This window comes from Pantherophis guttatus, chromosome 5 (assembly GCF_059756535.1).
Source record: "Pantherophis guttatus breed Tessera chromosome 5, ASM5975653v1, whole genome shotgun sequence".
NCBI classification, from domain to species: Eukaryota; Metazoa; Chordata; class Lepidosauria; order Squamata; family Colubridae; genus Pantherophis; species Pantherophis guttatus.
The window spans coordinates 39,597,357-39,610,048 of record NC_142067.1 but is presented as its reverse complement, the minus strand read 5'-3'; the positions used below and the strand labels follow the sequence as shown (position 1 = coordinate 39,610,048).

Below are 12,692 nucleotides of genomic sequence, written 5' to 3'. Positions count from 1 at the left end.
TAAACCATTTGCTAAGCACTCCATTTATTTGTAAGCATGTTTTACTTATAAGATATAGCACTTACCGTATTTTCCGGCGTATAAGACGACTTTTTAACACATGAAAATCTTCTCAAAAATCGGGGGTCATCTTATACGCCAGGTGTCGTTCTCCTGTAGCCAGGCAGACCAGCCTGAAAGGCTCTGACAAGCCTTAAATGGCTCTGGCGAGCCAAGCTCTGACAATCCCAGATGAGTTGCCTGCTAATGAGGCAACGCTGCTGGGATCGCCAGAGCCATGTAAAAGGAAAAAACATTTTTCCTTTTACATGGCTCTGGCGAGCCAAGCTCTAACGATCCCAGCTTTGCCTGCTAATCAGGCAACGTTGCTGGGATCGCCAGAGCCATGTAAAAGGAAAAAAGTTTCCCCCCCTCCAGCTTGCTTACCTAAGCTGCTAGTCGCAACGCTTGCCTTGCTTCGCTTGCCTGAATCCATTCCATCAGCAAGTCACTCCCTGCCTGCAATCAAGCAGGCAGGGAGTTGTGGACTTCAACTCCCAAAATTCCTCAGCCAGCAAAACAAATCTGGCTGAGGAATTCTGGGAGTTGAAGTCTACAAGTCTTAAAGTTGCCAAGGTTGGAGACCCCTGTTCTATTGGTTAATTTTTCCCGCCTTTGGGAGCTTTAAAAAAATAGTTAATTGGGTTTTTTTTTTAGTTGTTCTTTTTTAGACCTAGCCATTTAAAGTTTAGGAAGTTTTAAATTTAGTTTTCATATAAAAATAAAAATAAAATAAAATAATATTTGTGCAGCTTTCTGAGATTTAGTGTGTTTCTGTAGTGTTTCACTCTAACTACACAAACACAAAAAATCTCACAAAGCTGTATGTGGAATTTTGTGTGTGTGTAAAGTGTGAAAGTTGTTTTTTTTGGGCTTTTTGTGGCTGTGTGAGGTTCCTGCTTGTTGCAGGGGCCATTTTGGGTCTAGCACAGTTGCTTTTACATTGTGGGTGAGCCAGTTGATGTTTTTTAATTTTTATTTGGTGTGCATTGGAAGAGGGGTAGTCTTATACGGCGAATATAGCCCAAACCCTATATTTTAACAGGAAAAGTTGAGGGTCATCTTATACGCCCAGTTGTCTTATACACCGGAAAATACGGTATTTTCATTCAGCAATCAAATATTCTTACATTTATAATTTTCCCATTATACGTTCTGTCTTTTATTTATTCTTTTGTCTTTTATCCTGAGTTCCCAGGAAGAAGGGCGGTATATAAATTCGAAGTAAAATAAAAAAAAATAAAAAATAAATTGTATTTCCCAGATTTGGTCACTGTTACCTTTTATACCCTGCCAACAGAAATGTAGGCAAGCATTTTTCCAGGAACTCTTTATTAATCACTACAATAAAGACATTTTCTAGTCATTGGATACAGATTCAGACTTAACATGTTAGACAAATTGTGCAGTTTCTCCATAAGTAAACCACATTCCCACATTTATATTTATATTTATGTTGTCTATATTTGCATTCCATTTTTCAACTCAATTCCATTCAGTTATGACTTTCCTTTCATTTTTTTTCTGGGATACTAACATTTATAATATGTATTTCAATTTTACTCTTCAAAATATCATTACCATTTAGGTCTCTGAATTATTCCTTTGAGCATTCATGCCATCATTTTGTAACTTTGCTAATTATCACAGTTTTATTACAGTCAAATCAGTCAGATTTTTTGATGTGCATGTCTGCATAGATGTATGCTCAAATCATGTTTTTGAAAAATTGTTTTCTAAGCAGATGATCACCAATCACTATTCTTGAATCTATGAATGATTGAAAGAAGTTTTGACATGACAACTACTGAAATATTATGCATTATAATGCTAACGAACGATTCGTTTATTTTTTGAGATTGGAATAATGTAATATAATCAGCTGAAGACTAGGTTCATCTTAGTCTTATTCAGTATTTGTGTTTTGGTCAATTAAAAGCAGGCAACCCTATACCATTTCAGGCTGGATAGTCACTTGTCTGAAATGGTATAGGGTTTCCTGCTTGAGAAGAGGGTTGGACTAGAAGACCTCTAAGGTCTCTTCCAGCTCTATTCTTATTGATTAGCTGATATCCAGACAATGTACCTTTATTCATCTATTTGTAAGATACTTTTAATGATAGAACAAATACTACAGTTCTGCAATTAAGATATTGTAATGGTATTCAATAACAGTATTCAATAAACTATGATATCTGAAATTGGACTTTTACAAGATAACATTAAAATATTGAATTTTTCAATCTCAGATATTAATCTATCCAAATATAACCATTCTGTTCCATTTAAAACTATAAATCTTAGTTTTGCTCTATAAATCTGAATATCATGAACGTTTCTTATTATGCTTTTTTCTATAAACAAAGTTAACATTCTCCCTTTCTGAAAGCAATTTGGTTTTTTTTCCCTTTATTAACACGGTTACTCTAATGTTTCCCCCCCTGAAAATTATATGAATTCATCACTCCAAACAATGCTATCTGAAAACAAATTATTGATTATTATTTCCCAAATCATCATTTAGATGACATTTGCTGCAGGACACGAAACATTTCAATTTGAAGGGCTAATTGACTCTGGACAATTAATGAAGGGCTACATTCCAGCTCGGCATAAGGCACAATCCAAACTGAACAGGATCACTGCAGGGTTGATGAATAACTCGCAAAATGTTTTGCTAGAGCCTCATTCTAAATCTCATACTTTCATTTCTTCATTCCGTGTCCCTCATCTACCTTGCCATAATTTATATATATCTTCTTCTCAAATTGTTTGAGTGCAAAAACAGTTAATTACATACAAAAGCAATTATTTCATGTTTCTTGCTAACTACTTCTCATGGACAACTGACTCAATTAATACATATTCAAAACCATTGTAATAGCAATGGACTGTTAATTGGGGTGCTCAGAACGGTCCCCTAAAGGCTGATTTGAAATCCATTCAAACAAATATTATGGGAATAAGGATATTGTGCTAATATGCATCCACTGAGCATGCAACATCGTGGATTCTGTAGATTGATCTGATTCATTAGTCTTTCTTCACTGATGAATCAGGCTATATGAATGTGATAACATCACACAATTAAATCATATTTGACAGCACATTAATAATGTGGATAATAAATGGCGTACAGTGTCACAGGGTTCTGGGGCAGAAACAATCCCAGCAGGACACAGACTTATCATTATCGACTGTGTTTATTGATGATGCATTACAAAAATGAAATTGCTTAAGTAAATAGCAAGATGCTTTGTGTTTATTGTATATTTTCTGTTTCTATAAGCTTATCTCCATTTTTCCTAATACATTTAGCATGTATCCTAGAATTGATTCTTAAATATGAAATTGATATAGAATTGAGTTTCTACCTAATAACCCTTATATTTCCAATTGACTCTAACTATGGTAATTCTCCTACTCAAGGCTTCTTTCCTCTTTATCTTGAAATAACTTTTAATAATTGCCATTATAGCCTAACCTTAGTTCACCTCCTTAGCATGCTACTTTCTCCTATCTGTACCCATCTTAATTCTACTTATTTCGTCTTCATCTATTTCAATTTTATTATCATTTTATATAGAAGTCCCAGACCACTTCTACTTGTCTTCCTTGAAATAACTTTCTGCCATCTTTCTCTTTTTCTTCATGTCCCAAATCTGGTCATGATTATGGTGTTGGTATCTTCCAGGTAGCTACTCCTAAATCTATTGAGACTGCAACTCAAGAGTTATTGGATGTTTAGAAATTCAGGGAGGGAGGAAGAGAAGGTAAAGTCATCCTATTTGTGTGCACATTTCTCAATTATTTACTGCTAAGGACTGGAAACTGTGCTGTAAGGCAATTTCCCTGCTGCTTATTATTTTCTAAAAGATTCAGATCTTTTATCAGTTGTGCAATAGCCAAATTCTGTGTTGCTACAATATTTCTAGTTAATGTATTTTATCTCACCCGTTTGATTTCAATTTTATGTTTAGATTTTAAATTTTGCTGGTCATTTGTCAAAGATTATTACACTTTTTAAGGCAATTTAAGTCATTTGTCTACTCTATTGTAAAACTGATGATTGGAATTGTCGCAGACTAAAGATTTAAGGCCTTTAATCATCCCAAATAGGTAATCTTCACCAGCTGCTTCTTTAAAAAAAATCAACAGTGTGAGGTACAAGCCACTTCATGAAGTTCAATTACAGTTTGAACCTTAGTTTAGAAATGTAACATTCTGTAGAATCCAAATTACATTTAATGTTGTTCCACTGATTAACTGGATTAAAAAAATCACATTAAATTACTAGAAAGATTTCAGTTACAGTGCTGGGAAATCATATGGTAATCTTTACAGGATTAGGGTCTCTGAAGTATTTGAAATTAGGCTAAAGTAAAGTAACTATAAGCATATTTCTTTAAGATTTTGATTTGGATTGCCGTCTGTTGGTTCAGTATGTTCAACTAAATATAGATATCATCTGTGCTTTTTTGTGTCTAGCATATCTCAACAGCAGGTATTGTTTTGACACATGTCTTAGCACTACTTCTTCCATTATTTATATAGGAACATCAGAGTTAATTCACCAAAATTCTCAAGGATCATCTTTCAGCAAAACAGGTGAAAAAGATTAAAAATCAACATGTGTTTTAGACCCAAATATATTAGATATTTCTTAAGTGTACTTCTCTGGGAAGCATTTCCTTCGAAGATCAATTCTACTTTTCTAGGTTGTGCATGTGGTAGAAAAGTGATATTAGAGCTGCCACTGGGACAACTAGAACATTATACTTAAACTCAGGGGCATTTCCAATAAGTGTCAAGATCTGTAAGATGCATTGTATGTTGTAGTTATTGTACTTTGGGGCAGAATGTAAATTGCAATTTATTTTACCCTTCCTGTAGTTGCCCTTGCTTAATTTCTAGTATTTCTAACTATAAAATCTGGACTTTAATGATAGTGGCATAGAATAATACAATTACAACGTGACTTAAATAAAAGACTTTTGAATAGTAAGAACTCTAGAATTAAAATCTCTTTTAGAAATGACTTTTAGATCCTGTTTCAAGCTTACCAAAATTCTAGTATGATCAGTCAAATTTGTCAGTCTTAATGCCTGATTCATCTGTATCTTTGGATATTTATGGAACATAAAACTGTAGATAGTTTTTTTTATCAACAAATTCCAAATTTAATAGAAAATGAGCGTTGGTCTTACCTGATACGCCACTTCTAGTCACTAGGAAAGGCCGGTCACTAAAGGGTTACAACCAAGCCAGTAGCTCTAGGACCGAGTCCACCAACAAAAGAAGCCCCGCCTCTTCCTGTATCCAGTTTGAGACGAGGACGAAAGGTAGACTGTCGTGTCTGTAGAAAAATAAAGGAAAGGTAAAAAATCCCCAGGACCCACCCCCCTCTGTCAACAGCCAAAAGCCAGCACGAGAGGTGCCGGACCAATTGGGAGGGGGTGACCGGCGTTTCCTAGTGACTAGAAGTGGCGTATCAGGTAAGACCAACGCTCATTCTCAGTCACGGAGGAAACGCCGGTCACTAAAGGGATATACCAAAGCCCGTGTACCTATTGGGAGGGAGAAGGCCGGCGCCTCTCCTGGTCCTGGGAAGATACCCGCTGCAGCACACGTCTTCCAAAGGAGGCTTCCGCCGATGCATAAACATCCAACCGGTAATGCCGGATAAATGGAGATGGAGACGTCCAAGTAGCGGCTCGGCAGACCTCCTCGAGTGAAGCTTGGGTAGACCAGGCAGCCGAAGTAGCCGCGCTCCTGGTAGAGTGGGCTGTAACACCACGAGGCACTGGCAACGATTGAGCTTCGTAAGCTAAAGAAATGGAAGCCCTGAGCCATCGACCCAAGGTAGTAGAAGAAACCTTTGACCCCATGGACTGGGGTTGGAAAGACACAAAGAGAGCCTCGGAGCGACGAAAGGAAGAAGTCCTGGAGATATAAATCTTGAGAGCCCGACGAACATCAAGCTTGTGCCACACAGTCTCCAAGCGATGACGGGGGAAAGGACAGAAGTTGGGAAGAATGATCTCTTGAGAACGATGAAAAGTTGAATTGATCTTTGGAATAAAAGCTGGATCCAATCTCAAAATTACTCGATCAGGATGAATAATACAGAGATCCTGGCGAACTGAGAGGGCAGCCAACTCCGAGATCCTTCTAGCCGAGGTGATAGCCACTAGAAAGGCTGCCTTAAAAGACAAGAACTTCAGCGAGACTTCCCGGAGAGGTTCAAAAGGAGGACCAGTAAGAGCTAACAGAACCTTATTCAGGTCCCAGGTGGGAAACCGATGAACAGCCAGAGGACGTAGATTGGTTGCGCCTCTGAGGAATGAACGGATGAGAGGATGAGTGGACACCGACTCAGCGGTGCCGCAGGTGAGGATAGATGAGATGGCAGAGATTTGCCTCCGGAGGGTATTGGGAGAAAGCCCCGAAATGAATCCATCGTGAAGGAAGCCCAGGATGTCAAGAATGGAAGCAGCAGTAGGAAGGACCTTCTTACGGTGACACCAGGCAGAGAAGGCCATCCAAGTGGCATTGTAAATACGGTTCGTTGATCCTCGACGGGAGGCCTGGATCATAGAAATTATTTCCGAAGGCACCCTGGCTGAGGACAGGAGGAACCGCTCAACCTCCAGACGGTCAGCCGGAACCACTGAGGGTCTGGATGAGCTAGACGGCCCTGCCACAGAGATATTTTGTCGGCCGGAATCTGCCAATGGGGAGCAACAGAGAGAGCCATCAGATCCGCAAACCACGGTTGTCTGGGCCAGAAGGCAGCCAGAAGGATGAGCTCGGCTTGTTCCTGCAACAGCTTCCTGGTGACCCTGGAGATGAGGGGAAGAGGTGGGAAAGCATAGAGAAGAAGACCACAAGGCCACGGGCTGATCAAGGCATCCACAGCTTCGGCTCCCGGGACAGGAAATCTCGTGTAAAACCTCGGAAGCTGGTGGTTGGATTCGGACGCGAAGAGGTCCACTGCTGGAAGGCCGAAGCGATGCACGATGTCCTGGAACAGAAGTGGATCGAGGCTCCACTCCGTCTGGTCCACCACCGATCGACTGAGAGCGTCCGCCTGAACATTTGCTGACCCTGAGATGTGAGAGGCGTGGATGGATGCCAAGTGACTCTCCGCCCACCTGAAGAGACGAGATGCCTCCCTCATGAGAGCCTTGGAGCGGGTCCCTCCTTGCCGGTTGATGTGGGCCTTGGCAGCTACGTTGTCTGTTCTGATCAAGACATCCAGACCTCGAAGGAGAGGAGCGAACTTGCGAAGAGCTCGGAAGATGGCTCTGAGCTCCAAGATGTTGATGTGAAGTCCCCTCTCCTGGACCGACCACTGCCCTTGGGCCAGCTGAGACCCCAGGTGAGACCCCATCTGAAGAGGCTCGCGTCCGTGGTGATGCTCACGCGTTGAGGCACTCTGAACAGGCATCCCTGAGCAAGAGCCGGAGAGGTCCACCATGCCAAGGACCGGAGAACTTGAGGAGTCAAGGGGACTCTGGCCTCTGACGTGCTCCTGCGAGACCGTTGAAACGGAAGTAAAAACCATTGAAGTTCCCGGCTATGAAACCGAGACCAGGGAATGATCCCGAAGGCAGAAACCATTTTCCCTAGCAAGCGGGAAAGCCCCAGGAGGGAAAAAGAGCGAGAGGCCTTAACCTGACCTACCAGCTCAACAATGCTGTCCTGACGATCCTGAGAAAGGGAAACCTGCAACCTGACAGAATCAATAACAGCCCCTAAATGCTGAATGCACGTGGAGGGAACTAGATTGCTTTTAGAACGATTAACCAAAAAACCATGGGAATGCAGGGTCTGAAGGGTGACCTGAATATCCTCATTACCCCTAACCTCAGAACTAGACAAAATAAGAATATCATCTAGATAAAACAAAACTCTAACAGGAAAAGATCTCATATGGCCCGATAAGGCAGCCATGATCTTTGTAAAGACCCTAGGAGCTGAGGAAAGGCCAAAGGGAAGGGCTCTATACTGATAATGCCTACCCCGATAACAAAAACGGAGGTATTTCCGATGGTCCGGAAAAATGGGCACATGGAGATAAGCCTCCGTCAAATCGATGGAAGACAAAAAATCACCTGGACGGATCGAAAGGAGAATGGTCTGGAGGGATTCCATCTTGAACCGATGATAGACTATATATCGGTTCAAGGATTTAAGATCCAATATGGCCCTCCAGCCTCCTGAAGCCTTGGGAACTAGAAACAAACGGGAATAGAATCCCTGGCCAACTTCCCCTAGGGGAACACATTGAACAGCCCTAATCTCCAAAAGGTGTTGAATAGCCTCATCTAGCAGAACCCTCTTGGACCTGACATGAGAGACAGGGCACCTGACAAACAAGTCAGGGGGAACAGAAGAGAACTCAAGGGTCAACCCAAACCTAATAGTACGTCTAATCCAGGGGTCTGAAACTGAACAATCCCATTGGTCAGCAAAAAATGCTAACCTACCTCCAATTAAGGAGTCAGAGATAGGAAAAGGAGAACTAACGGGACCTGCGAAAGGGACGCCCCCTACCCCCCCTGAAGGGTCTGCGGGGAGGGAAACGGGACCCCTGCCTGACCTGGAAATCCTGCTGTTGTCTGCCCCTGGGCTGAGGGTACCGCTGAGGCCTGGACTGGAAGGAAGAGAAGTCGGAGCGAAAGGAATGGCTTCGAAAGGAACCCTGCTGACGAGGATCAGATCTTCTCGATAAGGCGGGCAGAATCTTGCGATGATCCTTCGTCTCGATGAGGAGTGGGTCCAAGGCTGGGCCGAAGAGATAGTTCCCCGAGAAAGGAGCTGAAGCCAGTCTCCACTTGTTCCGAACATCTGCCTGCCACTGACGAAGCCACAGGAGCCTACGAGAAGTGACTGAAGCCCCGATAGCCTTAGCTGAAAACCTTGCCGCATTCAGAGTAGCATCAGCAGAGAACTCAACAGCAGCTAGGATCTTGTTGATGTCCTGGTGAGATCGCATATCAGAAGGAGGCAGCCTTTCCTGTAATTGGCGAAGCCAAAGGATGGAGGCCCTGTTAAAAAAGGAAGCTGCCGAGGAGGCCTGAATTGACCAAGCAGAGGCCTGGTGGTCCTTGACCAAGGAGCGTTCCAACTTCTTATCTTCAGGGCGCAGGAATTCCTCTGACGGACCAGTAAGAGGAGATGCAGAAGAGAGGGCGACGACGGGAGCATCTACAGAAGGAACTTGAAGAATATTAGCAAAATCAGATGCCATATTATAAAATCTTTTATCTAGACCATTGGGAACCGGGCCAGAACTAGGAGAAGACCACTGTCTTTGAACGACATCAGAAAACAGCTTGGGAGCTGGAACAACCTCTGCACGAATGGAAGGTTCCTGAAATAATAATGATGAAGAGGGATGCTGAGAAGATGGTGTAGAAGCCCCTTGAGAGGAAGGAGTAGAAGAAATTCCCAGGCCAGTAACATTTTGAGCTTTAAATAGAAGGGATCTGAATAATTGAGGCTTGAAGAGACCAATGAAGGAAGGCTGGTCTGGTTCAAGGCCTTCATCCTCCGAGAGATCTTGATCAGGGGCAATTTCCCCCTCAGACAGGGAACTTTGACTTGCATTTTCCGGGGAATCCGCCCTTTCTTCACATTGCACAGGATCAGCAACAGCCTGGGCCCTCACAGAACGACTCTGCTGACTCACATAACTGGAGGCCTCAGAAGAGGCCCTTTGCTGAAGGCCTTCAGCAATACCCTGCCTAATTGAAACAGAAACAAGTTCAGCTAGGGCAGGAGTTAAATTTACAGGAGCCTCAGACCCCTGAATGCAGGTTTGGGCTTGAGTCTCAGGAAATTCTTGCCTTGGGGGGGCCTGAATAGAAACAATTGGAGATAGAGGCCTAGCAGCAGGAAAAACTGAAGAAGCATCAGCAGCTACATTCTCACCCAGAGTAGACTGATCAGGAGGAAAATCATGTTCAATTTGGATTTGGGAAGAAGGAACAGCCACATTGGAAGTGGGGAAGGCAGGAGATTTAGAAGGCCCCACAGAAGGAGATGAAACTCTAGAGGCCTCTGAAGCAGCTTTTTGAAAGGCCTTTTCCATGGCCTTATGCCTCCTGGTCTCTTCTCTTGATGATGTAGCAATATTAGCACTCTTGGAGTGAGTGGATCTAGTAGAAACTCTGGCTGCCTTGGGAGGAACAGAATCCCCTGAGGAACTTTCTTTAGGATCAGAAGAATGGCCCCTTTTTCCTTTGCTTTGGGATTTATTGCTCCTAGCATCAGCCATGATAAAGCAGAAATTTACTTTTGCAGCTCAGAATGAATGCAAAGGATAGAAATCACCCTTAAATGCACCCATAGGGAATAATTGGAGGTTCAGGTAACTCACTGCGCCAGGAGAGAAGCAGAGTAGAATCCAGGAGCCAGGAAGATTACTCAGGAGGCAGGAAATAGCCACTAGCCAAAGGGCTTAACAGCGTGGCAAAATTGGGCGTGGAAAAGCCTTCGCGCCAGAAGTTAGCAGCCAGAATCCTCCAACAGCAACAGGAGGCAGGGAAACCTCTCCAAAAGCCTCCAAAATCCTTTGAAAGTGCTGCAAAAGATAGGGCGATGCAAAACGCACGTGGGCGTTGCTGCAGGGCTGCTCAGGGCCACTGGAGCGTTTCTAGCACTCCCCAGCTGATTCCAATAAAGTTTAGCCACTTTTGAAGAAAACTCCAGCAATTTGAGCAGAAAGGAGCAAACTAAGTAGAAATAAGCCAGCAATGGCCAAATATCTCCCCCACAAAGAGTTAATGAGAGAGAGAACTAACAGACACGACTGTCCTCTACCGGACCGAGTCTAAAAACTGGATACAGGAAGAGGCGGGGCTTCTTTTGTTGGTGGACTCGGTCCTAGAGCTACTGGCTTGGTTGTAACCCTTTAGTGACCGGCGTTTCCTCCGTGACTGAGAATGAAAAGTTGATAATAAATTACAAATGGCAAACAGCTTCAACAAAAGGTCTTCTTGAGTTTTTAACCCCATTTCAGAATGATTAATATTGCATATATGCAGATATTTTAATATTCTAATAAGGAAAATTTGAAAACAGAAAATTAAAATTAATTAAAAATTAAGTTATTTGAATGGGTCTTATATTGTAAGCAAACTGGGGAAAAAGACAAACTAATGCAGAAAATAAGCATTGAAGGCTTCTGGTGAATCAAATAATTGAAGAACATTGTACAATGAAAAGCAGCTTGATAGTGAGCCCTAATAAATTTAATATAAATTTGAAAAGGCATAAGTAGGATTAAAAAAACATTTTTGCAAAACAAAATAAGATAATATACACACAAATACACACATATATAGAAAGACATTCTTATTCAGTATTTATGGATACAAGATTAACAGATTACAAAACTGTTAATATACTAAATAAAAAGGTGAGTAAATTTCACTGAATGTTAAATAAATATGGTTTTACAATTAAAATTTATTTTCATTGTCAATGAAAATCCAATTCTTTATATCCATATGGGAATACACAACTGTTTCATTTTTCATCAAGGAAACCTGACCCTTCTAAAGAAGGAAACCCTAAAAAAAGAACTGCTTCATAAATATTGGTGTGCCAAGCATAGGACAACATATACAATATATCTATTTTTATTTTACACTTTACCACCTCTTAAGAATTGTATTTTTCAAACCAAAAGGAATAGCTCCCACAGAATAAAATATTAATCACTGAGGCTGAAGCAATGTTGATCACAATGGAAAAAAAATCTTACTGAGGCCCAAAATGAAAAATAAATGTAATTAAGAATTGAGACTGAGGCATTGTTTCAAAATAATAGATTAGATTAGATTAGATTTATTAGATTTCTATACCGCCCTTCTCCCGAAGGACTCAGGGCAGTGTACAGCCATATTAAAACACATATAAATTTACAAAATTTAAAAACAATGTAAAACCGAATATATAAAAATTTAATATCCAATTTTAATCTAATTTCATCTAATTTTAAGGTACATGAGTCATTTCTTTAGTCCTGTTCCTCATGCCGTATCACAAATAAAACACTAATTTTACTTGTGAAAGCATGGTGATTGTATGTTTCTAGAAATGCAGGAGGCAGTTTAAATTGGTATTTAGTAGAGCCATAACAAATGCCATCAAAGGTTCAAAATGCTAAGTCTTCCAATAATTCAGTCTATTATGCCAGCCAGAGCCAAAGAGTCAATAAATTCCATCCATCCATCCATCCATCCATCCATCCATCCATCATTATTGTCAACATAAATAATATATCCAATAATAATATTCACACAGAGATATGAAACCAATCTGGCTACAATGAAAACGAAGCAATTAAAAGAGAAAATTAGTTCAAACATCACTAAAGTGTTAGAGGGAATAACTAGAAATGGTGAAATATAACTCTTTGGTAGTTTTCTTCTAAAGTTTATTACACTACAACTTTTAACATCCCTAGGATGGTTGCAAAATGATGTGAATTAGTCTCACCATTTGGTTTATGATGGGACAGGAGAAAGGAGCTGAATTTTATCTGTTGGGGGAAATCACAATCATTTGGTTGAGTTGGGTGGCCTATAGGAATTGAATGACTGAATGAATAACTCTTGTCAACAAATGTTTCAGAATGC

The 12,692-nt window shown here is 41.1% G+C and overlaps 2 protein-coding genes across 3 annotated transcripts in view; both read right to left on the bottom strand.

Annotated features, from left to right (window-relative positions):
* The window catches only part of EPHA6 (EPH receptor A6), a 429,275-nt gene that overhangs the window by 36,831 nt on the left and 379,752 nt on the right, over positions 1 to 12,692 (bottom strand). The window lies entirely within an intron of this gene.
* LOC148113334 (uncharacterized) lies at positions 5,313 to 10,324 on the bottom strand. The gene is made up of 3 exons (XM_087895635.1): positions 8,599 to 10,324; positions 5,607 to 7,459; positions 5,313 to 5,395 (listed from the first exon to the last, which is right to left on the bottom strand). Exons 1-2 carry the CDS (start codon positions 10,322 to 10,324, stop codon positions 5,607 to 5,609), a joined length of 3,579 nt encoding a protein of 1,192 aa, XP_087751761.1. The 3' UTR covers positions 5,313 to 5,395.

Coding starts and splice junctions, on each gene's coding strand:
- LOC148113334 (XM_087895635.1), bottom strand. CDS start 10,324: ATGGCTGATGCTAGGAGCAATAAATCCCAAAGCAAAGGAAAAAGGGGC. Junction 7,460..8,598: donor CCGCAGACCCTTCAGGGGGG/GTAGGGGGCGTC, acceptor TCAACGCGTGAG/CATCACCACGGACGCGAGCC.